This window comes from Grammomys surdaster, unplaced genomic scaffold, assembly GCF_004785775.1.
Source record: "Grammomys surdaster isolate TR1022 unplaced genomic scaffold, NIH_TR_1.0 240, whole genome shotgun sequence".
NCBI classification, from domain to species: domain Eukaryota; kingdom Metazoa; phylum Chordata; class Mammalia; order Rodentia; family Muridae; genus Grammomys; species Grammomys surdaster.
Window position 1 is genome coordinate 1,374,824 of NW_021604685.1, and position 26,818 is coordinate 1,401,641.

General features: G+C 35.9%; 1 protein-coding gene across 1 annotated transcript in view; it reads left to right on the plus strand.

Moving 5' to 3' along the window:
- Heph (hephaestin) overlaps positions 1-26,818 on the plus strand; it is a 79,598-nt gene that overhangs the window by 10,193 nt on the left and 42,587 nt on the right. The window contains exons 4-11 of the mRNA XM_028774349.1: positions 3,058-3,270; positions 3,813-3,995; positions 5,203-5,457; positions 7,438-7,606; positions 14,348-14,484; positions 15,853-15,984; positions 23,754-23,962; positions 24,906-25,056. Coding sequence (XP_028630182.1) covers positions 3,058-3,270; positions 3,813-3,995; positions 5,203-5,457; positions 7,438-7,606; positions 14,348-14,484; positions 15,853-15,984; positions 23,754-23,962; positions 24,906-25,056 — 1,449 coding nt within the window. The remainder of the gene's footprint in view (positions 1-3,057; positions 3,271-3,812; positions 3,996-5,202; positions 5,458-7,437; positions 7,607-14,347; positions 14,485-15,852; positions 15,985-23,753; positions 23,963-24,905; positions 25,057-26,818) is intronic.

The window sequence follows — 26,818 nt, forward strand, 5'->3', positions numbered from 1 at the left end:
CCCTTCCTCCTTTCTTTCTTTCTTTCTTTCTTTCTTTCTTTCTTTCTTTCTTTCTTTCTTTCTTTCTTTCTTTGCCACTCTTGAAGCAAGCTTTATTAAATACTGTCCAGGACCATAGAGACTGGCCCGGTCCTTACCTGGGATTCCTAGAGTATATATACCCATATTACATTAGTCAGGGACTTATAAAGACAAAACTTGCAAGTGTATGTATTTCCTGCAATCATCCAATCAGGGGCAAGCATGCATCTTGATGTACTTTCTGCCTATGTACTTCTCACCTATGTGTGATCAAGCACACATCCGGTATAACTGGTGAAACTATATAGCTTTTTTCTTATTGATTTACCATAACAAAATTTTGCTTAGAGTAAACATGTCTGTGTATTAATTTCAGTGCTGTTTATATCCATTTTGTAATTTGGACAAGGTATTGTACAAATTTTGTATAAGCAATATGAAAACACAGTTCATTTTTTTATTATTACAAGGAACTATTTGAATTCCTATTCTATGTAGTATTTGAATATGCTTTTGAGAGAAAAGTTCTGTGAAAGTAAAGAAATGCAATTCTGAATCCACAGCCTTCCAAAAGGTCTATTTTTTCAAAGAGGGTACTTAGTTTATTCTTTAGCATCTCCTAACATTTGAGGCACAATGGCCTAAAACAAATATTGTAGTTAGTGAGAGAATTAAATTGGGAAGGCAGAAGCTCTTGTTTGAGATAAAGATGCACAGAAAAGGAAAACTTTTATACTATTAAAGGAAAGGCAAATTAGTGTATCCATCAGGTAACAATATGCAGTTCCTAAAATTAGAACTATGTTACTGCTCAGAAATCACATTATTAGGTATATAACCAAAGAAAACTATATCAACATGTTAAAGAGACATATACTCCCATGGTTATTATAGCACTATTCACAATAGCCATGTTATATAATCATTTTAAATGCCCATCTACAGATGAATAGACAAAGTAAATGGTGTATTGAACAAACGATGTGGGTGATAGATTTGCAAGGCTCTGCTGTATCCCGTCCTCAGAACTGCAATATATATTGCATTAACATATACATATATGCATTAATACAATATAATGTATTAATATATATTACATTCATATATAATGAAATGCACACACATGCATATATGTGTAATGTTATTCAACCTTAGGAAAAAAGAGAAATATTTTGTTTTATGACAACATGGAGTAATCTAGAAGGACACCATGTTGAGTGAACTAAAACAGCTACAGAAAGATAATGGAATCCAAAATAGTTGTTATCATAGACATTGAGAATTACAGTTATCAGAGCCTGGGGCAAAGAAAGGATAAGAGTGGGGAGAGATTACTCAAAATTCAATGTCACAGGAAGAATAAGCTTTGGTGTTCTATGGCATGCTAGGGTAGCATATATGTAGCAATAACACTTTGTAACTCATAACAAAATAAATATTACTCTGGTGATACCTAACTGTGATTTTAGCACTTAGGAGGAAGAGGCAGTAGGATAATGAGTTCTCTGTATGAAACCATCAAGCAACCTCTTTTACTAAATCAAAATTCTTAGAAGTCATAATTTTTAATGTAAAGAAATAAAATTACTTTCAGTTTTATTTTCCCTACAATGAGAAAGTAAACCCACTGATCATTAAACTGATTTTAAGCTAAAGCTCTCTGATTGTTGGCTGTATGCATTTCAAAGTAAGTGCTTGAAAGGAAGGAGTCCTGATACCCTCAGGCTGGCTCTCCTTATATACCCAGGCTAGAATCTTAACTTCTGAGTGTTAATAGAACTGTACTGTCATAACTTTTCTGAATGTATATCATCCCAAGTGATTTCTATTTTTCTCAGAACTCTTAATTATTTTAATTTTCTTTAATTTTATGTTTTAAAAAGTAAATTATCAAATTTATTTCTCATCACTCACTGCGTCTCTTCCAATACCTCCCCTATTTTCACACTGCTATTCCTTCTTCCAAACTTTATGCACTCTTTTTCTTGAAGTCAACTCAGTACTCTGCTTACTGCTGCCAGTATGTACATGGATGGAGGGCCATTAACTGGAGCATCAGCAGGCTACATGCTGAAGAAAATAGACTCTCCTTTCTCAGAAGCCATCATTTGCCATTAGCTCTTTAAATAAGGGTAGAACTTCATGATTATCCCCCACTCCATCCATGCTTGCATTTTGCCTGGCTTGATCTTTTGTGGATTTTATGCATGCAGTTTCTGCCACCATGAGTTCATGCATGCAACTGCCTTCTGATGCCCAGAAACGTCTCACAAGCCAACAAGGAAGGTTCTTCAGTAGTATGTGGCCATTAATACAGAGACCTACAACTGATCAATATGCAGAGAATTAGGAACTATAGAGTGCTCAGATCTAATTGAGACATCTATATTGCATCCCATCCCCCAGGGCTTAGGAATAAGTGAGGAAGAAGGTGCAGAATCATTGTATGATCCAGAGGTAGTGCATGATACACAATGTTTTTTTTTTCTCTCTTTTTTCCATTGTTGATGTGAGAACTGGGGTGAGGAACACTGTAGTATGTTTTTTTTTATATTATATTTATTTACATTTCAAATGTTATCCCCTTTCCCAGTCTCACCTCTGCAAACCTCTTATCACCTCCTCTTCCCCCTGCCCCTACCTAACCACCCATCCCACCACACCACCCTGGCATTCCCGTGCACTAGGCATCAAGCCTTCACAGGACCAAGGGCCTCTCTTCCATATTCCTCAAGACGTGACTGAAGTATCCCATATATCTCACATATTTTTTATATTTTCCAACATAATTTAATTTATTATTATTGTTTATGGGTATATGATGTGTGTGTGTGTGTGTGTGTGAATGCCACAGTATAAATGTTGATAATAACTTTGTGGAGGTCATTGATTTCTTCTGGCTTTACATGAATCCTAGGAATTGAACTCTGGTCATCAGGCTTGCTCAGTAAGTGCCTCACCAACTCATGTCTTCTTTTTAATCTATATCTGCTATTCTCCTACCTGGTACTAGACATGCACATTTTTATTTTGTAGGCTCATTATACCCAGATGGTTCTTCTGGATATCTGAAAGCTGATGATTCTGTTCCCCCTGGGGGCAGCCATGTCTACAACTGGAGTATTCCAGAAAGTCATGCACCCACTGAAGCAGACCCAGCATGCCTCACCTGGATTTACCACTCTCACATAGATGCCCCACGAGACATTGCAACTGGTCTCATTGGGCCTCTTATCACGTGTAAAAGAGGTACTTATTCAGACAACAAGCCATAAGATATAATTTGGGACATCTCTGGGAAGCCGAGTGATACCTATTTATTAGCCTGCCAAACTCTATTTTCCCTGTTGTGTCTATTTCACTGCCTTTAAAAAACATTCACCGAACAACTCCACTACTTTTCTGTTGTTTCTTATTTCATTTTTAAAATTCAAAGTAGAGACGATGGCAGCCAGCACACATTTGAGTAAGATGAAGGATAAGAACTTAGAAATGGATTTGGCTGATTGATTTGGAATGGTTATCCTCAAAGAGTAGTCATGTTTGAAGTTCAAGAAAATGCAGAAGAATTGAAGATCCAGACAAGGATGATGGGAAGAAATTATTCTAGGACCCGTGTTTCCCCCATTTATGTAATAGGTTCACCTGGCAAGCTTGAAAATGAAAAGTAACATCAGAAACATTTTCTATTATTGGCAGATCTGTAAGGTCCTCTCCTCTCTCTTCCTATTTTTTTCTTATGAGAAACCCTTGTAGCCTATTGTCAAGGATCATTTTTTATGCTTGTCCAGGAACCCTGGATGGTCACTCCCCACCTCAGAGGAAGGATGTGGACCATAATTTCTTCCTCCTCTTCAGTGTGATAGATGAAAACCTTAGCTGGCACCTTGATGACAACATTGCTACTTACTGCTCAGACCCTGCCTCAGTGGACAAAGAAGAGGGAGCGTTTCAAGATAGCAACAGGATGCATGGTGAGCCAGGAGGAAGTGGCTGGATTGTGACAATGGAGGCCCTTATGGAGAGTTTCTATTAGGTCTAGTATTTGTTGTGTTCATTCACAAGTTTGGTCCTTTTTATACTCTCAAAGCCCACGAGCAGGTGGAAAGACCAAGGTCATGTGAATTTTCTGTTTTGTCTGAATATATTGAGGATCATAACATTGTGCATCAAAAAAATAGCACAACTCAAATCTCACTTCTTATCTCTCCAGTTATGTAGGCTGTGCCCCTGCCATTGAGGCTATCTTTCTCAGTATATATTACATATTTAGCCATGGAGTGAGTTGTCCACTCATATAAGTAATTAATATTGCCTTAGTTTTAAAAGGATGCAAGATAGCAGAATTATCTACTTTCTGGAGAAATTGATCATTTTCATTATATCATATAGTTTTGGCCTATATCTATTTTTTACATTTGGGAGCACATGAATACAGTCCCCCTACTACAAATTATGCAGTTGAGTTTCCCATATTTGGGGTCAGCACATCCAGAGTGCAATGGATAATTGGCTTATGCTAGCAAAGAATTATATTGATTAAGTTAAAGATAAAAGTATAGAACCCCAAGTCATGAGCAGAAAATTGATTTTAGAAATAGATATATCCTAACTTTCTTTTTGTTAGTGAAGGAAGATATTTACTAGGTTATAGGAATGCACCCAAAGACAAAAAAAAACAAAAAACAAAAAAAACAGCTGAAATCTCAGTGGAAAGATATAAAGGATAGATTAGGTAGTTTGAATTTATCTTGGGTTTTTATAAAAATGGATTACAGTAGCCATGATAGGTAATGTAACACTGGTACTGTGTAAACTTCAGAATGAAACTACCCAGAAAAGAAAGAATGACTTGGAAAACATCTCACAGAACTTCCTCAGATGGCTGGATTTGGAATATTGATTTTATTACCTAATAGATGTGTAGTTCTTAGATAGAAGGTACTAATTTAGAAGAAACTTCACTTCTTTATGTCTTAGTTTCTTCATTTTAAAAAAATACAACCAATGATATTGTCTGTTCATTTTAATCATTTGTAACATCTAAATGAAATAAGGCATATGTTCAGTGCAGTGTGCTCTTTAAAACTTCATTTGAATGTTATCTACTCTTATTGTCAGATAGTAAGGTTTTTCCCATTTATCTGTCGTTTCCTAATTTCTGATTTTGTTTTTCTTCAGCAATCAATGGGTTTGTCTTTGGAAACTTACCAGAGTTGAGAATGTGTGCACAGAAGCGTGTGGCCTGGCACTTGTTTGGCATGGGCAATGAAATAGATGTCCACACAGCTTTCTTCCATGGACAGATGCTGAGTATCCGTGGACACCGCACTGATGTTGCAAACCTTTTTCCAGCCACCTTTGTGACTGCTGAGATGGTGCCCCAGAAATCTGGAACCTGGTTAATTAGCTGTGAAGTGAACAGCCACTTGAGAAGTAAGGTCTAACATTTCCACTCTTGGAATATATGAGGGAAATGTCATTAATGGTCAGTAGGAAGCAGAGCTTCTAGCTTGGAGCCATCTATCTAATAGGCCTCCTAGAATTTTTGGTGTAAATAACTAAACTGAAATCAGATATTTTGCCTCTGCCATTAACATGCTGGGAAAATTTAGAAAAAAAATGGGCTTAATCTTCCCTATAAAATTTAACATAAAATTACTTAAGAATGAATAAGCAGAGTTTTAAACTTCGTTTTTTTTCTGAGAAGGTTAAGGGATAGGATTCAGAAGTATTTTCAGTTAGTTGGATATGGGTTGAAGGAAGAATAAAGAAATCATGGTGTAGTGTGGATGAGTAGTGACCCCATAGTGAGGACATGGTAGCAGTTGGTCTGGAAGACTTTGGAGAAAGAAAGTGGTTAAAGTAATGTCATAGTATCTCAAGGGGCATCATAGCAAAGAAAAGACATAAAAGAAAATGGAAAAAAACACTAGATAAATGATTTTGAGGTTTGAGGTTTAATGAAGTATCCACCTATTTCATTATATAAAGCTGTGGGGTAAGTTTCTTTCTAATTTTATACCTCATCTAAATAATCTATAGATATCTTAGTTCATACTTTCTATAATTTTTGATACATTATGGATTATGAGAGTATTGGGAACGTCTCATTTGACTATGTAAAAGTGGGTGAGAACAGGTGGGGATATATGTATATGTATAAGTATATGTATATGTATGTATATATATGATGGTAGGACAATGAATCTTGGGTGGATGGATTGATATACATGCTCCAGGGACTGAAGTCTGCCCTTGGCATCATAGATACTTGGGAAAAGGGCACAGATATTTCACTGGGGTTAGGGATGCAACGTAATAGTAGAACAAGCAAGAGCATTGGAATAAAGACAGCATGACTTTCTGTCACTTGCTTACCATCTTTGGTAAGTCTTGAGGAGTGAAGTAATGATTTTTACCTCATAAAGTTTTACTGAAACTTCAGAAGTATTAAGTTAAGATTTCTAATGGAGTAATGAGACCAGAAAAAAATGAATACTTGGCTTCTGTAATTAAAAATAAGTTCTTAAGTATAACGATTTCTGCCAATTATAGGTACTTAATAATGGGAAAGTTACCTAACTTCTCTGATTTTTCCTTTTCTTCATCTTTAATGAAGGTGTTTTCCACAGGTAGGTGGAAATTTAGTTGAAGATTGAATATAGAATACCTGGCATAATACTTGATATATGTGTTCATCAGAAATGAATACCCCTTAAAGTAAAATAAAATAAACAACAAAAAATCAGTGTTGTTTATGATTCTTTATATTTCATGCTTCTTATATGGGAGGAATAGTCTCCTTAGGAGTTTTTGAGACAAAAACTGTTAATGAAGCTGAGTAGCATGCATATATTGTTAAGGAAATATAGATAAGTGAAATATGTTATTACTGTGCTTCAATGTACTATTATTCATATTTGGAGAGTATCTATATACTAAATTTTCTGACAATTACAGATATAAAGCTTAATCTCCATGTATGAAAAGTGGCTCATTATTTTCCTCTCTTCTCAGTTTAAAAATAATATAGCCTTATTTTAGACTGAGGTATAGACATCTTCATTGTCTTCATTTTGAAAAGATATGTGCTCAGACTGAGGCCTTACCTAAGGTCTTGTAGATATTGATACATATTTGGCTTAAACTCACTCAAGTTTCTATGATAGTGCTGCCATATAGTTCTTTTGCAAATGCATGAGTGAGATCTAGTAAATGTCTCAGTGACTGACTGCCTGGGCTCACTCTTTCTATTATCCAGGATCTTAAGGAGTCAGGAAAAATGGCACATTTGGGAATAGAGATAAAAAATCTAGAAGAGGATGAAAGGAGACAAAATAAGGAAAAGAAGAGTATATACTCTAAGTAGGAATCTTACCAGTAGAAAGAGAAAGTTATGTGTTTTCTTTCCAGGTGGCATGCAGGCCTTCTACAAGGTTGACTCTTGTTCCATGAACCCACCTGTGGACCAGCTCACAGGCAAAGTTCGTCAGTACTTCATTGAGGCCCATGAGATTCAATGGGACTATGGTCCAACAGGGTATGATGGCAGAACTGGGAAGAGTTTGAGAGAGCCAGGAAGGTAAGAGACAGAAGGCTCCTGTCCCTACACCTGCCCAAATACATGTTATGCTCCTTGAAATCTATACTTGGGTGATCACAATTTTGCTTAGATGCAGTTGCTGCTATTAACCAACTTCCTGTGGCTCTTTGGTTGCAGTATGTAGCCAGCCTTTTTCAAGGTTATGTCATATCCTCAATTAATGTTCCAAATAGAATTGAAGTTTTTCTCACTGAAATACATGGCCACATTTAGATGGGAAAGAGCCTAGGTGAAACTAGTTCCTCATCAATTGAAATGACTTTTCTTTGTCAACCAATTACTTGCTTTTATCTCTCTTTTTTTCCCTTTAATCTGAGCATGGGTATAAAAAAAGCACTTGGAAAAATTTATGGAAAAAGAGGCTTCTGGTGGTGTGTCCATGTCCATCCTTTTGTAGGAACATCTCCAGAATCCTTCGTTTTGTACATGAGCCATATTTACAAAAAGTTAAAGCTGAAGGTTAGTTCCTTATTTGGCTGCTGGACTTGCTTTCTAACTCATTGGGTCATTGAAAATGCCAGTTCTTTCACAGAGGTGGCATTTGGTAGATGACTAGGGCAAAACATGGGAGAGATACATGGAGGATTTAGACCAGAAGCAAGAAAGTATTTAACAGATTGGTCTGGGTTGACTGGAAGGTGGAATGCAGTGCCTGCCTTGAGATGCATTCACTCTACCTGCAAAGAAATCATGGATAGACAGCTTTGGTTTCTTTTAATGTTTGACAACAGCAAGTGATGGTAACAGACAAATAGAAGTAACAGAAGTATCACCCTCTTATATCGAAGTCCTAAAACTGGCTTTAGACACTGGGCCACTTAGTAGCACAGAGTATACAGATTTTTGGCCTTAAGCAATAGTTAATTTTATGTATCATTGTGGTCCAGAATCTGAGACCCTTGACTTTAAAGATTTGGGATTTCTTTGGAACTCAGTTGCTAACCAGAGACTCCATCGGTTCTTTCTTGTGGCTTCTTTCAGCCCGCTCTCTCAGTCTTTCTACTTTTATTTCATGTCTTCTTTCTGAACTGACTACTTTCAAAACATTCAGTGGCTTCTTTAGCTCTCATTGTTCTTTGCCAAAACTTGTCCTACCTCTCTCTATATGCTGGAGCCAGTGTGTACTGGAGGCACCTGCTTCTGCTTATGAGTCAGTGCTATTCAGAGACTGGGCATAAGGCATGGTACGGATTATTTAAGAATCGGGTATCTCCCTTCCCCACATCCTGCCTTTCTGTGTTATAACCCCTGTGTGAATGAATTACGATTTGAGAAAAAATAAATTATAAAAAAGAAAAGAAAAAAGAATAGGGTATCTCTTCTCATGGAAAACAGAATCCTGATGATTTGTGCTGATTTATGGGGCCCAAACTTTAACTATTAGATATTCTTCAGTTGTGGTGTAAACTATTTCACTAGGTAAAATTTTCACTAGGTAAAATTTCAGGCCTTTGGGCACTGCTACTGTGCAGGTGTAAGGCTTCCCACAGATGCTACTTATTAAGTTATCAAATGACATTTACCAGTGTTCTGGGATCTCAAACTAGGTACTGTTACAAACAGGTCTGTTTGGTGCTCCATCTAGAAATATGGCACCAGCTTCTGGGGCTGCCTTCAAGGCTGTTATCAAGCAGTAATGAAAGCAGCACCACTTAGTACTTGGAAGCTTGGTGCTTAGAAATGTATACTGGGTTGTTCAGAATGGAACCCAGTATCAGGGATCAGAAGAAACACAGGGAGGAAAGGTTTGTACAGTGCCTGTACAAGCACTGATTTTAGGATCAAGTTATTGTCAAAGGCAGGAACTTGTTCAACGACCAACCAGGCTGTGCACAAGGCCTATGTTATCAATGTTTATCTCAAGGAAGACACACTTATTTGTTTAGATTACCACCACTGCCAATTCTTCATGCTACCACTTCAGACCACATAACAAAAACCAGTCAAAAGCACCACTTGAGAGACATGTTTGCTTGGAGCTAATGCTGCAATACAGGAGAGGAAGAACAGTATGGTGTCTTGCAGCTGCCTTTCTGAGTAAGACTAGGCTGCCTGATTCTATAGTTTGAGGAGGTGCATTTGGACCAATCATAACCATTGGGCAATCATAACTTCCTTTTACAACAACCCCAGTCATTTGGGCTATGTTTAAGATCAGTCTTAGTACTAACCCCCCCCCCCCATGTAAAAGGACACTGTTTGACTACAGTGGAAATGGTTTATCAAGACTTATGATTGCAAAACATCTGGAACTGTTTCAGACAGTCTTGGCTACAACTGTACTTTTAGGAGCCAGGACAATCAGTTGTAATCTTTGTGTCTCAAGGCACGCATAGTTAGTTGGTGTGGGTACAAGTATAGTCTGGCTGGATATTAGATTGGCACTCCTTTTGCTCATGGCAGCTCAGGCAGTAAAAACATTTAATAGTTGCTAATTAGAAAGTCAGATTGGCTCATTCCCAATGTTTTTGCTTGTTTCTTGGAAAATGAATATCAGAAGGGATCACACGATAAATTTTTAGTGTTTGTTGCCAGTAATAACAGTGACTTTTATTTTATATTTTACTTTTTATTTTTTTCTTACAGGTATACATACTGTATGTTAGGTGTATGATTGCCAGCCTGTTTCTCCCTAATCTCCTTTTTATCAGCTTTTCCCTCTTCCATTAGTTCTCTTTATTTCCCTGAACAGTTAATTCCATTTAATTCTGATTCTACTTTTCTGTCCTATATATGTGCATGATTTTAGGCGGCTGTAAAATTTAGAAATCATAGAGGATAGAAAATGTACAATATATGTTGTTCTGAAACTAGTTTAATTTGGCTAATATGATTCTCTCTAGCTGTATCCATTCTTCTGCAATTAGTGAAACTTTGTTTTTGACTGTGGCTGTAAAAATTCCATTGTGTACACATGCCATACTTTCCTTAGCCATTCCTGTATTGTTGGGCACATAAATTAGTTTCATAGTTTAGCTAATGTGTGCAGTGATTCAATAAACACCGATGAGCAAGTGTGTCTATGATATGTTGATTTGTGCTCTTTTGGTACAGCTGATTATATGATAGATCTATTTCTAGGTGTTGTTTTCCTTTATTTTTGAGACTCCTCCTTACTGATTTCCATAGTGGCTAGACTGGTTTACATTGCAACCTACAGTGTATAAAAGTTCCCTTGTGTGCACACCTGAATCAACATTTACTGTTGTTTCTTGCCTTGAGGAGTGATATTGTATTGGAGGTAAGATGGAAACCCAGTGATGTTTTGAATTGTATTTCTGGGATGACTGGTGAGGAAGAGTGTATTTATTATATTTGCTTATTGGGCCATTTGCATTTCATCATTTGAAAATTGTTCAGGGGGCTGGGTATATGGCTCAATTGAGAATAATATTTGCTCTTCAAGCATAAGAATCTGAGTTTGAATCTCTAGCATCTATTTGTGCTTATAAACCCTAACAATGGAGAGTAGGGATAGATGGATCCCAAAAATCATCTATCCTAGTGAAGGGGCAAGATGCTATCTCAAGGCCATGAGGTATGACGACAAGAGAAGAAGACACTGGACTCTGCATGTAAACACATGGGCATATGTCTTCACATACTTATATGCATCACATGCACATACAACACACCCCACACATTAAAGAGTCATTTTTTTAAAAGAGAATTTGACTATTCATTTTGTTAGCTTGCCTATTGATTGGGTTGTTTGAGTTTTTAAATTTTTGTGGTTTTTTTTCTTGTCTATTCTATCTATTAATCCTTTGTGAAATGTCAGCTTGTGGGAGGTTTGTCTATACTTAGTTATCTGTTTCTGTTGCTGTACAGAATTTTTTAAATTTCATGTTTTCATTTCTCAGCGTTGGCCTTTATAATCTGAATGACTGTAGTTCTCAGAAAGCTATTATCTATGGCTATATAGTTTTAATATTTTCCTTTCTTTACCCTCTAGCAGTTTCAGAAATTCGTGTCTTACATTAAGCTCTTTGGTCTGTTTGGAGTTGATTTTGTGCAGGTTGAAAAACAGAAATCTAATTTCATCTTCTACATGTGAACATCGAATTTTGCTAGCACTATTTATTGAGAACTCTGTCTTTTCTGTACCATGCATTTTTGACATCTTTATAAGAGTTCAAGGGGCTGTAACTGAGTGGGTGAGCTTGTATGTAGATTTTGATTTTGCTCTAGTTATCTACATGTCTATATTTGTTGCAGTACCATTCTGTTCCTGTTTTATTTTTAAATGATTGTATGGTTTTCTTTTAACTTTTTGAGATTATAATTACATCATTTTCCTCTTCCCTTTCCTCCTTCCAAATCCTTCCACGTGTCTGTCCTTGTTCTTTATCCGTGCTTTTCCTTTTATAATTGTTATTACTATAAGTTTGTAAAGCAATTTGAAATCAGTTATTCTGATACCTCTAGCATTATTTGTGTGTGTGTGTGTGTGTGTGTGTGTGTGTGTGTGTGTGTTCAGAATTTCTTTGATGATCTGGGATCTTTTATGCTTCCAAATGAACTTTAATATATTTTTCCTGTTTCTGTGCAGGGTGATAAAATTTTGATGGTCATGGTATTGAGTACATAGATTACTATTGGTAGCATAGTCATTTATTAATTCTTCCTTTAGACGAGCGCATGAGTTCCTTTCATCTTCTGGAGTACTCTTCAATTTCTTTCTGGAGTATTTAAAAAGTTTGCAATGTAGAGGTTGTTTGCTTCCTTGGTTACATTTATTCCAAAGTTATTTTGGAGGCAATTTTGAATGGGATTGCTTTCCTGATTTCTTTCTCAGCATGTTCACTTATGATATATAAGTAGACTACTGATTTTTATGTGTTAATTTGCATATGTTGAAGCACCACTGCATTCTTGGAATAATGTCAAGTTGATCATGGTAATAACATATTTGGTGTATTATTGAATTTCATTTGTGAGTATTTTATTAAGTACCTATGTATATCAACAAGATTGCTCTATAATATAAACTTTCTTTTTGTGTGTTTGTGCCTTTAACTGGTTTTGTGTTAAAGAAATACAAATTTTGCACAGAGAATTTGATAGTGTTTCTTTCTTTAAATAGTGGTGGGTTTTATTTAAACAAACAAACAAGCAAACAGATTTTAAGATTGCTTAACATCTGCCCAATGCCTAGGGAGAGTGCTCCATATGGAGAATAGTTCGTGATAGCTGTGTGTTTGTTTTGGAATGAATGGCTTTTGTTAAGTGTACAGCAACTAACAATAAAGGATAAAATAGCAAGCAGAAGAGGGATGGTAGACAATCAGATCAGACATTTATATCATTGAGCAGAAACTAGTAGGGCAACCCAGGAACCAGAGTCACCTAGATTCTATGACCAATTAAGAGAATCACCAGGTAAAATGTCTTCTCTTTAGTGATACTTCTAATTAGTTTTTCCTAGTTTTTATACAACATTATATTTTTATGTCATAGGATAAGCTGAATTTTTTTCTTTGGGAAGGTAGTTGGGAATGGTTAGTCTCCAAGTTGTTTTAAAGGACACAATGTTTTTGTTCTAACAATTTACCCTCCTATAATTCTCAAGAGCATGGTATTTTTTACTCATGTCAGGTTTTGCTGTTCTTATTTAACTTTCTCTAGGGACCAGCCTGTCCCTGGATAAGTGGCCTTCGAAGAGACTTTAAGTTAACAGGCTTGTATCTGAAAGGGAAGGGGAAAGCCAGACCGTCTTCAGAGTCAGTTTCTCAGTAAGCTTAAAGAGCATTTGACATTTTACCATAACATGTATATTATAGAGAGATAGGCCCTTTTTTATGTAGAGAAATTTGGGGTGTACTTGGAATAAAGATGGCCTTGGGATGGCAGGATGTACTAGGGCATAGAGAAGTTCTTGAGAGGTTGTCTGGTGATGAGGAGGCTAGATCCTGCTGCTTTTTCCAGCTGCCTGTCTGGGACTTGCAGATTATGTTAGCATTTGTTGGTTTTTGTTGTTGTTGTTGTTGTTTTGTGTTTTTAAGATCTAGGATATAAAAGACGTTTTGACCATATTCCTGTCAAAACAAAGTGAAGTGTCTAGAGGTGTATGTTCCAGTGACAATGGAGTGATGTTCTTTAGAAACTTTATTCATGACAAGATAAGGACAACAGGGATTCTTTGTTAGTTGTTCAGGAAGAAGCAGATAAACTTTTAGACCTTCTAGGAGCAAAATAAATATGATAACAAACACAGACATGTAACAGTGGAGTAAATGATCATGATTACTCGAGAGCCAAATAAATGGATATTCATTGCTGGGGCTGGTATTCCCGTGGGGCAGCACCAGAGAGGGTCCACCTATGTGGAAGGAGAAAGCAACCAGTATTCCAGCAAAGATATTCACGTACTGCTGAAGCTCTGAAAAAATGCACTTATCATGTAAAACTTGTGATCTTAGAAGTTACTACAGGGATAAAAGCTACCATCACCCATCCAATGCCCAGTTTCTGAAGACTGTCCATAGAGAAAGTGCTAGTGTACTCTGGATGCTTCTTCATAAGTGGGCAAGTGAATTTGGATACAGAAGACTCTTGGTATACCACTTAATAGTACTACAGACCAGAGAAGGTGTCTTCCTTGTTGTGAATTCATCTAGGTCATCCATAAAGATCTAGAAGTCTGTGTGATAAAGGACGAGGTGGGAGTCTATTTGATACTCAATGTATTCGTATAACATTTACCCTCTTACCTGTCAGTGGCCCGGATAAGTACTTTCAGAAGAGCTCTAGTCGAATTGGAGGTACTTACTGGAAAGTTCGATATGAAGCTTTTAAAGATGAGACATTCCAGGAAAGGATACATCAGGAAGAAGAAACACATCTTGGAATACTGGGTGAGTAATCCTTAACTCTTAAATTTCATGAACTAGAGACAAAGAAGTGAGAAGAATATATTCCTTGAGTCTTGTAGTGACTCAAGGGAAGTCTGTGTAAATGGATCTCCCAAGTTCAGTCCCAAGAAATGAGCATTTGTAAAAATATGTCACAGGTCTGAGTGTGTTTAAAATCAATAGGTTAAGCATAGTCAACTAGAATTTTGCTATAAGACTTTTGAGAACCTTAGGTTTATTTTTGTTTATGATGAATGTTCAAGCTGAAAATGGAGATTATATATCAGTTCTCAAATTGCACTGCTAAAATATTTTGATAATGTCCCCTATTACCATTTATATTCTGTGAATTGCCTCTGTAGGGATATTGTTGAAGAGCTATTAAAAGGCAGAAAGATCAACAAGAATCTTGACAGTATAGAGTTAGAAGTATACTACCACAATATATAGACATGTTCAATATTATTATGGATATAGAACTAGGCTTGTTGTATGATATTGAAAACTATATTTAGAATGTCTAAAGCACAGCATTAATACAATAGAAGAAGATTAGGTATGGTTTAATCACTTCATGAAACCAAGAAATGAAATAGATCAGGTTGGAGAAATAATATAATGTTCCAGGGTTATTTGTGTACAACTGATTCTGTATAGAAAACATTGTTAGAAATATGAGGAGAAAATATCATTCCTAGGAATGAGAGGTTTTTGTTTGGGTAGTGTTCTGTGTGTATACTTAGTTGTTCAGTAATGAAGACCATGTGGAAATTAAGCTAGGAAACCAATCTAGAAGGTTTAACCTTGGAGTAGAGTCAGTATAAACAGTCAGGCTGATGTGTTAGTAGCCTCCAATGTGACCCAAGTCACACACCAAAACTCAGAAGTTCTGCTTAGACTACCAATCTAGTTCAGGGCCTGTATTCTCTTTGATTATAATTTGGTTGAGATTTTGGTGAGCTCAGATCTTAGATAGAATCTACCAGGAAATGTAACTATGGCAGAACAGAAAACAAATGTAAGACTAATTGAAATGGATCTGAGTGGGATGTAAAAGAAAATCATGACCTTAGATTCTTGCTCTGTCATTGTTACTTGAATTTTTACAGGTCAATCCTTCTTCTCTGAAGTTATTTCATTTGTATAATGGAGGCAATAACCCCTCCTGTGTATACCTTAGAGTAATATGTGAGGTTTATGAGAGACAGTGGATTTAATAGTGCCTTTAGCATGATTCTTAGAATAGATTATTTTAAGGAGAAGTATTTTTTATCTTATGTAAATTCAGTTATTTCTTCTTCCTATCCTTTTGTTTATATTCTTGATACATGTTCAGTTTCATAGTCTCAGTCTCACTTTCCCATTTTCTAGGACCAGTGATAAGGGCTGAAGTGGGTGACACCATCCAGGTGGTCTTCTATAACCGTGCCTCCCAGCCATTTAGCATACAGCCCCATGGCGTCTTTTATGAGAAAAACTCTGAGGGCACTGTGTACAATGATGGTGAGTTGGAACGGTTTCCAATAATGTAGGCAATAGGTGGTTCTAGAAGGAAATAAGTGAAGAGTGGGGAGGAAGAGCAAAGTTGTGGTCATTTGAATGAATGAATAATGAAATAGTAAAAAAAGAGCCCAACTCATTAATAATAGAAAACATGATTTTTAAAGTTGTTTTAAAAAGATTTAAAAGCATTTAAAAAGATTTTTAAAGTATTGCTGAAAATGTAGTCTTGTAAATAGTATTTTTAGAAGCCACAGGTATATGTGGCATGGGTAAAATCTAGAGTTCTATTCTTAGAACCAAAATTAAAATATATGTGAATATATTCTTAATATAAAATATGCTCATCATGAACTTTTGAAAAACATGAATATATACAATCACAAAATAATCATTCATAGGAAAATTGTCATTTATATTTTTATGTCTTTTCAATATTTTCTATAATTATAAGTTATTATTTGATAATGTATTATTCATATATTTAAAGAATGAGATGATAAGATTTGAACAGTTTTTCATTCTACTGTTGTTAACATTACATTTTAACTGTCTGTGATCATAATATAACATTTTCATGGCCTCTGTAACACCTTTTCACATGGATTTTCCATAGCTTATTTACTTTAGTGTCTATTGCTAAGGCATATAACTTTTTAAAAGAAGTTTTAAATAGCCCTAACATTTAAATAATGAATGTGTATATCCTAGCTTCATTTGGGGGAGGGGTTACATCATATGACAGAATCCTAGCAGTGAGATTACTGTGTAACTGATTTCTTATTTTCTCATTGTAATATAAGCATATAAGATGCACCGAATGTCAAAGTTGCAAACAAATATAAAAATACTTTCTATAACCCATTCAGAGATTGTTTTTTTATGAAGTCAATATTATGAAGAAGGGGACAGAGTTACACAGATAACAATCAAATGCAACCTGCAAACTTCTATTGATCCTTGATATAAAAATAGCTTGAACAAACACTGAAAACTCAGATATGAGCGTACATATGTAATACCGATATTTTAGAGGCCAAGTCAGGAGGCATACAAGTTTGAAGCCATTCTGATGCTGTAAAACAAGACTCTGTCCAAAAAGCATAACATGTTGGGTATGATATCTCATGTCTATGATCACAGCAGTTGGGAAACAGAAGAGGATTGCCAGGATAAGTGAAACTACCCTGGGATCATACTCATTTCTAAGATAGCCTGTGCCACCTAGTAAAATTCTGTCACAGAAAATTTTAAAAATGAAAGCAAGCAGAAAATTTGGGGATAACTTAAGAGGTTTGGGCATAAATTATTCCTTGCATGATGTTAGGGGACTTCTTAGTTTTAATAATGATTTACTAGTAACACAGAAGATAATTTTTTTTTTTTTTTGGTTTTTCGAGACAGGGTTCCTCTGTGTAGTCCTGGCTGTCCTGGAACTCACTCTGTAGACCAGGCTAGCCTCGAACTCTCGAACTCAGAAATCCTCCTGCCTCTGCCTCCCAAGTGCTGGGATTAAAGGCGTGCGCCACCACTGCCCGGCTCGTTTCTTTTTCTAAACAGCTGTAATATTATATTGTGTGAATGTAAGACTTTTCACTACCCATTGATCAGTTGATAGACATCTAGGCTATTTCCATTTTCCAGGTAGTGTGACTAGAACCACAATGAACATGGCTATCCAGGTATCTCTATGGTAGGATACAGACTCCTTTGAAGATATGACTAAGAGTGATATAACTGGGTCATGTGGTAGATCTCTTTATAGCTTTTCTCCACACTGATTTTCATAGTGACTGTAACAGTTTGGACTCCCACCAGCAATGAATAAATGTTCTCCCTTCTCTGTGGCATGTGTCCACCATTTGTTTTCATGATCTTGGTCATTCTGACTGGGGTAAAGCGAAATCTCAAATAGTTTTTATTTTACGTTTCCCTGATGGCTAAGCATATTGAACCTTTTTAAGTGTGTTTCTCAACCATTTGGGTAGGTTTCATCGTTTATGAACTATTAGGATTTTTGTCTGTTAATTTTCTATTTTGCTACTTTGTTGGATATATTTATCGGGTATAGGAGATTTCTGGTGGAGAATTTAAATATGTTAAGCCAAATGTATCTATAAATTTATCCATTTGCTAAACTTTTCCAACTTTGTGGAATATAGATTTTTTTAAAGTATGTCCCAATGATTCACTGAATTTCTTCGGTGTCTAATATAATGTCTTTCTTTACATTTGTATTTTTCTTAATTTGGATCCTCTGTTTCTTTTGGTTAAATTGACCAAAAGTTTGTTAACATTTTCAAACAATCAGCTCTTTGCTTCATTGATTTATTGTATTGAATTTTTCATTTCCATTTCAGTAATTCAGCCCTTATTTTGATTACCTCTTACCATACACACACACATACACACACACACACACACACACACACACACACACACACACACACACATTTGATCAGTGGTATTTGCCCTTGTTTTTTCAAGGCCTTTAGTTGCATCATTAATTCATTCATTTTAGAATTCTTAATTTTTTTATGTGGACATTAGTGGTAAACTTTCTTCTTAAGACTGCCTTCATTTTGTCCCATAGATTTTGAAATGTCTTTTCATTTTCATTCTATTCTAAGATATTTTAAAGTTTATTTTTAAAGATTAACTTGTTTTAATTTAGGTATATGAGTGTTTTGCCTGTAGGTACGTATGAGTAGTATGAGTGCCATTTACAGGCTTGGTACACACACACACACACACACACACACACACACACACACACACACACACACAAACAAAAAAAACCAGAAGTGGAGTTATAAGAGCTGAGGCTATGGGCAGTTATGGGCTGTCATGTGGTTGCTAGCAAGCAAACTCAGGTTCTTTTCAAGAACAGGAAGTACACATAACCTCAGTACCATCTCTCTGATCTTTCTAGGAATTTTGAAAATAATTTTCATGGCTTCGTCTTTGACCCAATTATCATTCAGTTGTGTGTTTTTTAGTTTCTATGTATTTTTATACTTTCTGTCATTTCTTTGCCTGCTCATAGTTGGTTCTATCTTGTTGTGGTCATGTAGGATAAGGATGTGATTTTAGTTTTGCATTATTTGTTGAGTATTGCTTTGTGTACTAGTACATGGTCTATTAGGGAGAACATTCCATAGGCTTCTGAGAAGAATGTGTATATTTTGGTGTTTGTATGGAATGTTCTGTAGTTTTCTGTTAGGTTCATTTGATTTGATTTTCTTCTTTTTTATGTAATTTAGTTCCAGCCTATCTCTGCTTAGTTTATTTCTGGATGACCTATCTATTAGTGAGAGTCAGATATTGAAGTCACCCACTGTCACTATGTTGGGTCTGTGGTTTTAGTTTTAATAATAATTTGTTTATGAAATCAGGCATCCATGTATTTGGTATGTATATTTTTCTGATAGTAATCTCCTGTTGGTAGAGTTTTTCTATAAGGATCATGAAATATCCATTTTACATCTCTGACTAGTTTTCTCAAGTATTTAAATAGCTACATCTGCTTATTTTTCATTTTCATTTGCTTGGAATGAATTTTTCATTTTTATTGATTATTTTATTTATTTACATTTCAAATGTTATCCCCCCTTCCCAGTTTCCCCTCCACAAGCTGCCCATTCTCTTCTCCTTCCCCTTGCCTCTATGAGGGTGCTCCACCACCCATACACCCACACTTGCCTCAGTGGCCTTCCCCTATCCTGGGTCATCAAGCTTCCACAGGATCAAGAGGCTTTCCTCCCAGTGATGCCAAATAAGGAATCTGCTACACATCCAGCTGGAGCCATGGGTACCCACTGTATATTCTTTGGTTGGTGGTTTAGTCCCTGAGAGCTTCACGGGGGTCTAGTTGGTTGATATTTTTCTTCCTATGAGGTTACAAACCCCTTCAGCTCCTACAGTCCTTGCACTAACTTCTCCATTGGGATCCCCATGCTCAGTCCAATGTTTGGCTATGTACATCTGCATCTTGATGGGTCCAGCTCTGGCAGAACCTCTCAGGGAATGCATTTTTAAAAGTCCCCTTATCTTAAGAAGGTGTCTGTCTTTCATGGTGAGTCATATTTCTTGAAGGTAACAAACAGATGAATCCTTTGTTGTAATACAGTCTGTCTGTGTCTTTTTATTGTCAAGTGAGATCAATAATCTTCAGTTACTGTTGCATGACGTGTGTTAATTCTTGTCCTTTTGTTGATTTGGTGATGTATTCTTAGATCTCTTTTGATTACCTGTCCTGGCATTGCTTATTTGGTCCTCATGACCTCTTGGTTTTGTTTATTCTTTTCTTCAAATTGAATATTAGTCTAGTTCTGTAGAGCTGGATTTCTAGTTATAGATTCCTTTAGTATGTTTTTACCATGGAAATTTTTGTTTCTTCTTTAATTTTAATAGTTTTTAGTTTTTCTGAGTATTATAGTCTGTGTTGACAGTTGTGATGTCTCAGGATTTGGAGTACATCTTTCTAGGCCTTTCTGGCTTTAAAGGTTTCTGTTAGATATGTAATGTTTGTTCTAACAGCTATGCCTTTAAATGTGACTTCACTTTTCTTTCTTGTATCTTCCAGTACCGTTTCTTTATCCTTCATATTTAATGCTTTAACTTTAATATGTTTATTTTTGTCTGCTCCATAGGACTTTTCTTTTTAACCTAGATGGGCTTCTTTTTCTCTGGGTTGGGAATTTTTCTTCTGTGATTTTACTATTCTCTATGCCTTCAATGTGATAGTCTTCTTCTTCTGTGCCCATTTTTTGGAATCTAGGTCTTTCATTGATGTCCCAAAGTTCTTCTGTGTTTCGATCATATGTATTAAAAATTTTCATTGACCTTTACTAAATAATCCAATACCTCTACTTTGTCAGCTATCACTAAATCTCTGTTTTTCTTATGACATATTTTGTTGGTGAGGCCTTCCATTTACATTTCTAATTTGCTTTTTGAGTTTTTTCTTTCCAGCATCTTTTCAGTTTGGAGTCTTTTAAAATTGTAAACTCTATTTTCATGTCTTGGATTGACTTCCTTATCTCTGGTACCTCTTTGCTTATATATTGTTTCAGCTGTTTACCATTGTGATAATCTTTTGAATTTTTTGTCTGAAAGTGTCTCCATTTATTTTTAACAAGGGATATTGCTGTGTGAATTTGTGGTTTGGAGATAGCATGTTTTTTTGTTTGTTTGTTTGTTTGTTTTTGAGTGTATATGTGTGTTGTTATCCCTGCATTAGAACTTGCATATCTGGGTTTACTTTGTTTATTAATTTTCTTTCTTTTGTTTTTGTTCAACTCATTTTTCTTCTTTCAGCAGTGGTTTTTACAATGTTTTCTGGACAGTGCTAATTCCTAATAGGGTTGGAATCTTTATTTCATCTATTTAACTGGTATTTGGGAATACAACTTCCATCTAGGTTTGGATAGAGTCTTGAGCAAATTTCCCTTGGCAATGTGGATTTGTCTTGGGTTTAAAAGCTCTATAGGGTAATGAGAGGGTCCTAATCAGGCAGTTGCCATGGCTTTGGGACTCTGGATTATGTATGGTAAGGATCTCTGTTGAGGATTGAGCTGGTGAGTGCCAGAAGGATACAGGCTGAAAGGAGGTAACTACTACTGGCAAGCAGCTTTAGGACCTGGTGAGCTAAATGGAGAGATGCAGGAAGGGAGAACAGTGGTAGCCTCCTTGGATCTGTAGTACATGAGGTGGTTACAGGGACCCTGGTGATAAGCTCAGTTTTACTATTTTTAATTATGCATGTGTGTGTTTGTGTATGTGCACATGAATTCAGGTGCCCTTGGAAGGTAGAGGTGTTCAATCCTCCTAGAGCTGGAGTGAGTCATAAGCTACCTGAAGGGTGTGCTGGAAACTAAACTCAGGTTTTCTACAAGAGCAATACATGCTCTTAACTACTGAGCCATCTGCCCAGCCCTATCATAGGAAATTCTTACTGATGTATTTTCAAGTATGAGGTCATGGTGGCTTAAATTTTATTTGTAAATGATTCAGCAAAAGAAAGACCAAACAAGGAAAAACCTGTATATAGGAGAATAGATGTAAATATGCATGAATGGGGACTTTTATCCTCTTATGGTGGCTGAGGATAAAACAGATTCTAAGAATATGTTCTACCACTAAACTATAATCCTCAGTAGATGTAAATACATTAAAGATGGCAAAATTTTATAAAAGGGCATTGAGTCTAAAGGTAGGATCATAATTGTGCCTTTTAAAACATTTGTTTTTTCTTTTCATTGTAAAAGCTGGGTTTTATAATGATATTTTCATATATGTTCAATGTTTTAATTATATTCTCTTTCTATGATGTCTCTTCTCTACCATTCCTCCCCTTCCTTATCAACTAGCTCCCTCTTCTGTGTCGCATCCATTGTATTATTCTTTAAAGTTTTCTATTTATTAAAATTTAAGAAACTAGAAATGATGAGTGAATAAGAAAAGAAGTTCATAACACATCAAATATTTTCCCTTTGAAACAAATTATACTACCAATGTATATTTGTAGGTTATTATAGGATTGTTATGATTATTTCTTCATGATATAATTAGTTTGTCAGAGGATATGCACATTGAAATTTATATCACCTTCTTCCATATTGTTTTCTGCACAGATTTGTAATCTGATTAATATTTAGTGCATCAACACTATGAAAGGGTTCATTTCCTTACAACCTCACCTGCACTAGGACAATTATTTATTTATTTATTTATTTATTTATTTATATAATTTGGTCAAAACGAGAGTCTTATAAGCAACACCAGTGTAATTCAGTATTGTTGATTTGTATTTATTTGCCTGCTTTATTTTAACCTTATTTAAAGTAATCTCTATACATCTAACTTTATTTCTGCGCATGAAGATTTTTTTAGGACTTTTGATGCACTTTGCCAGTATTATTTTCAGAAAGAGTCATTTCTGTTTGTATCTAAACTCTTTTCAGGTGAATGAGTTAGGTAGTATTTGAACCATTTTCACCATACTGAGTATAATTAATAAAACAATGCCAATTTTATAGATTACAAATTATTCAGGTACTTTCATTTATAGTTACTAATATGCTGAAAATTAAAATAAAAATCTAGTTCTTTACTTTGAGCATGTTCTGTGTCTATTTAAAAGATTATACCCTCAAGAGGCTGTAGTTCAGTGGTAGAACTCTTGTCTAGCATGAATAAGGCACTGCATTTATTCTCCAGCACTGTAAAAAATGAGTAATTATAAAGAAGTTACAGTATAAGTAATCTCCATGCACAAACATGTACATCTATAGACATGTACACTTTCACATGCACACATATATGTTAAATTAAAAAAGTGTTTGTAATCAGAATTGTTCAAAGATGAAATGGACCATAATGACAGGTAGTAAGTCTTCCCTTCAATGAAGTGTTTTAAGTAGAGGTAGGTATATAAGAGTAAATTAATGTATGTATTCAAATAAGAAATATTCCAAAGAAATATTGAAATCTCTTTCAGTAGTGAGGTCATATGATTTAAGAAAATTGAAACTTTATCAATGTCCATACTGACTCAGTTCATGTAATAGCTAGTGATAGAGCCAGAACCCAAACTCTGGGCTCCTGATTGCTAAAGCCAGTCTTGTATGTTCCTAAACCAGAAATTTTTTCAGTATCAGGTTGCATGTACTACCATCGTTGATATATAGTTTATAATTTTTATTATGCTCTTTGGAGCCGATGATCTTTGCTCTAGCCAATGTGAATAATGATTTCATGTTTCCCTACAGGCACATCTCATCCCAAAGTAGCCAAGTCATTTGAAAAAGTAACATACTACTGGACAGTTCCTCCTCATGCTGGGCCTACTGCTCAGGATCCTGCCTGTCTAACCTGGATGTACTTCTCTGCTGCAGATCCCACAAGAGATACAAATTCTGGCCTGGTGGGCCCTCTACTGGTGTGCAAGGCTGGGGCCTTGGGTGCAGATGGCAAGCAGGTATTTCTGGGGAGTCTGGGTAAAAGGCTGGCTGGAGAGAAATAAAGCTGAGTTTCTGGGTTGTGTCAATGATGGGGCTGGATCTTGAAGGTAAGGGAATAGAAGCAACATAAACAAAGCAATTATATCAGAAATTAATAGATGATAACCTCCTGTTCTTATGTATTTTATTTTATATGAAAACACAGAGCTATCTTAGGTTTTGATTCTTTTATCCTATCCTTCAATTATTATTTTCCCTCCTACCTCAGTGGCCCATAAAATTGTTCCCAGTCCATAAACTTACTTTAATATATGTTTGCCTTTTTTTCCCATCTAACCCATCATTTCTAACTGTATAACCTTGGGCCAGTTACTTAAATTCTCTTTAACTCAACTTCTTCATCTGTAAAGAAAGGGTTAACAAAGGAAGAAGTTATCTTTGATTTCTTCGGATAATCATAAAATTAATACACGGAAAGTGCTTCTACAGTATCTGGCATATAGTAAGCACCTAGTAAACAGTAGCTGTAAAAATAGTAAATAATGGTAATCCATTTCTACTGATTTTATTTTTTCAAATTTTCCTTCATAAGCCCTCCCTGCTTTCTTAGTTACTCTCCCCTCAGTCCTCTCCCTAGATGGCTTTGGGCTATCTCTGGTCACATACTGTGTGCTGTTTCCTTAATCCACACCTGGTGCTTGTTCCCTGCTTTCTTTCATATATCACTTGCCTCCAGTCTTGTTCCTTTACTCTGACCTTATCTCCTCTACAATTTTAAGTTTTCCTGATGAAAGCCTGCCTAGCAACAACTGCAGCTCTGAGCATGAGATATGAGCCTGGCTCGGGATCTGAAAAAGGAAATGAGAAAGAATCAGGAATCCTTGGGTCTACAACTACGAAATATTCAACTGCTGAAACCATTGTCATTCCTCCCTCTATTTTTTTCCAATGGGACTACAGAAAGGAGTGGATAAAGAATTTTTTCTCCTCTTCACTGTGTTTGATGAGAATGAGAGCTGGTACAACAATGCCAATCAGGCAGCTGGTATGTTGGATTCCCGACTGCTCTCAGAGGATGTCGAGGGCTTCCAAGATTCCAATCGAATGCATGGTATGGGGAATAGTTTTTGCTTTTAACTATAGCTTTAAGGCCTCAAGCAAAATGTCATTCAAACCATACTTATAACTAGTTCCTAAAAATTTTCATCTCATTGATCATCTCTATCCAAGAGACAAGCTAGATTGAAGGATAAAATGTAAAACAACAGTTCTGTTTTTAAAAATTATTATTATTACTATTCTTCCTATTCTTTCTCTACACCCCTCATACCCACTACTCTGTGTTTGTAGTTATACACAGAGGTTAGAAGAGGCTGTCCTAACTACTGAGCCATGTCACCACACTGCAACAGCAGCTGTTCTTACACTGATGTCTTGGGCCGTGATCTGTATTACACAGTATGGGAGGATATGGTATGGGAAGATAGTGGTGGAAGATGAAAATTGTATACAAGTGATATTATACAGTGTATGCCAGATTAAGCTGGGGTGATATTCTTTCATTCTTTTTCTTTGTTGTTCTAGTAATAGCAGCCAGGACCCTTTTGCCTGCTGGGCAAATGTTCTATCACTGGGCTTCATCCAGTCTTGTCTTCCTCTACCTTTCTCCCATATATCATACGTCAGCAAAGCATGGCCATTTTTCTTCCCACAACCATAGCTTCTACTTATTTCATATTTTTGCATTGTTATGCTTTTTACTTAAAAAATACATATTCACACATTTACTGTCAGCATTTGGAAATTCTTCCCATTTCTAAGATTCTACTCATAAGCTACCTCACCAATATTTCCACTTCTTATCACTCAAGTCCAAGGTGGTGATTCTCCGTTCTATGCACCATTGTACTTTATTAATTTTAGAAGCATATGTTCCATATAGTCATCAACATTGTAATTGGTACATAGTTCTTTACTTCCTCTACAGTATGTTGATTATCTATGCATCTTCTACATTATTTAATTATTAGGTTCTAACACATAGTGAATGTTAATTGAATTACTGAACTACCAAATTAATGGCTAGGTGGATGAAAGAGGGGGTGAAAAAACTAGTCCCAGATTTCACTGAGCACCCAGCAATTTTCAATGATGTAAATAACACCCATGACAATAATTATAGAATAGTCCAGGCAGAGTACTAAATGTGTAAAAGAGCCTTTTAAGTCCAAAAGAGAAGAACATTAATAAGGAACAGTAAGTGTAGATGATCCATTGAAGAAGGGAATGCTTGAGTTGGAGCTGAAAACTGAATAGGGTTACAGTCAAGACATTATAGACAGTGGAGGCAGAACTGAAGATTAGCAATGTTCTCATCAGAACCCAGGGGGTTGGTTAAATGAATCCTGGACTCTGATTCCAGTGTAGGTGGGAGCATTGAAAGTTTTCTCTATATTTGGGGGCAAGTAAATAGTAAGAAGACATAAAATTGAATGCATTGACTTCTACATCCTTGTTTCTCTTCCCAAGGTAGTCCATTATTGTGGGAACAGTAAGACACTCCCATGATTCATGTCATTCCACTTTGAATTAGTTGAACTCCTAATAGGCAGTCATAGAGAGACAAAAAATGGAGATTCTTGGTGTAGGAAATTTTTGGACACTCTGGAATATGTTGTATTACAGAAATCTTCCTTTAGAGGAAGGACAGACATACAGAAAGACTGAGGGATAGGGAGGGCATGATGGATAAGTAGATTAGTAGATTACATAGAGGCAAGAATTGAAGTTTATTCTACGCTTGAGAGGGAAGCATATAAAAACATACACTGTTAATAAACTAAGCTTAACACTTTAAAGATATGAAGATGTTA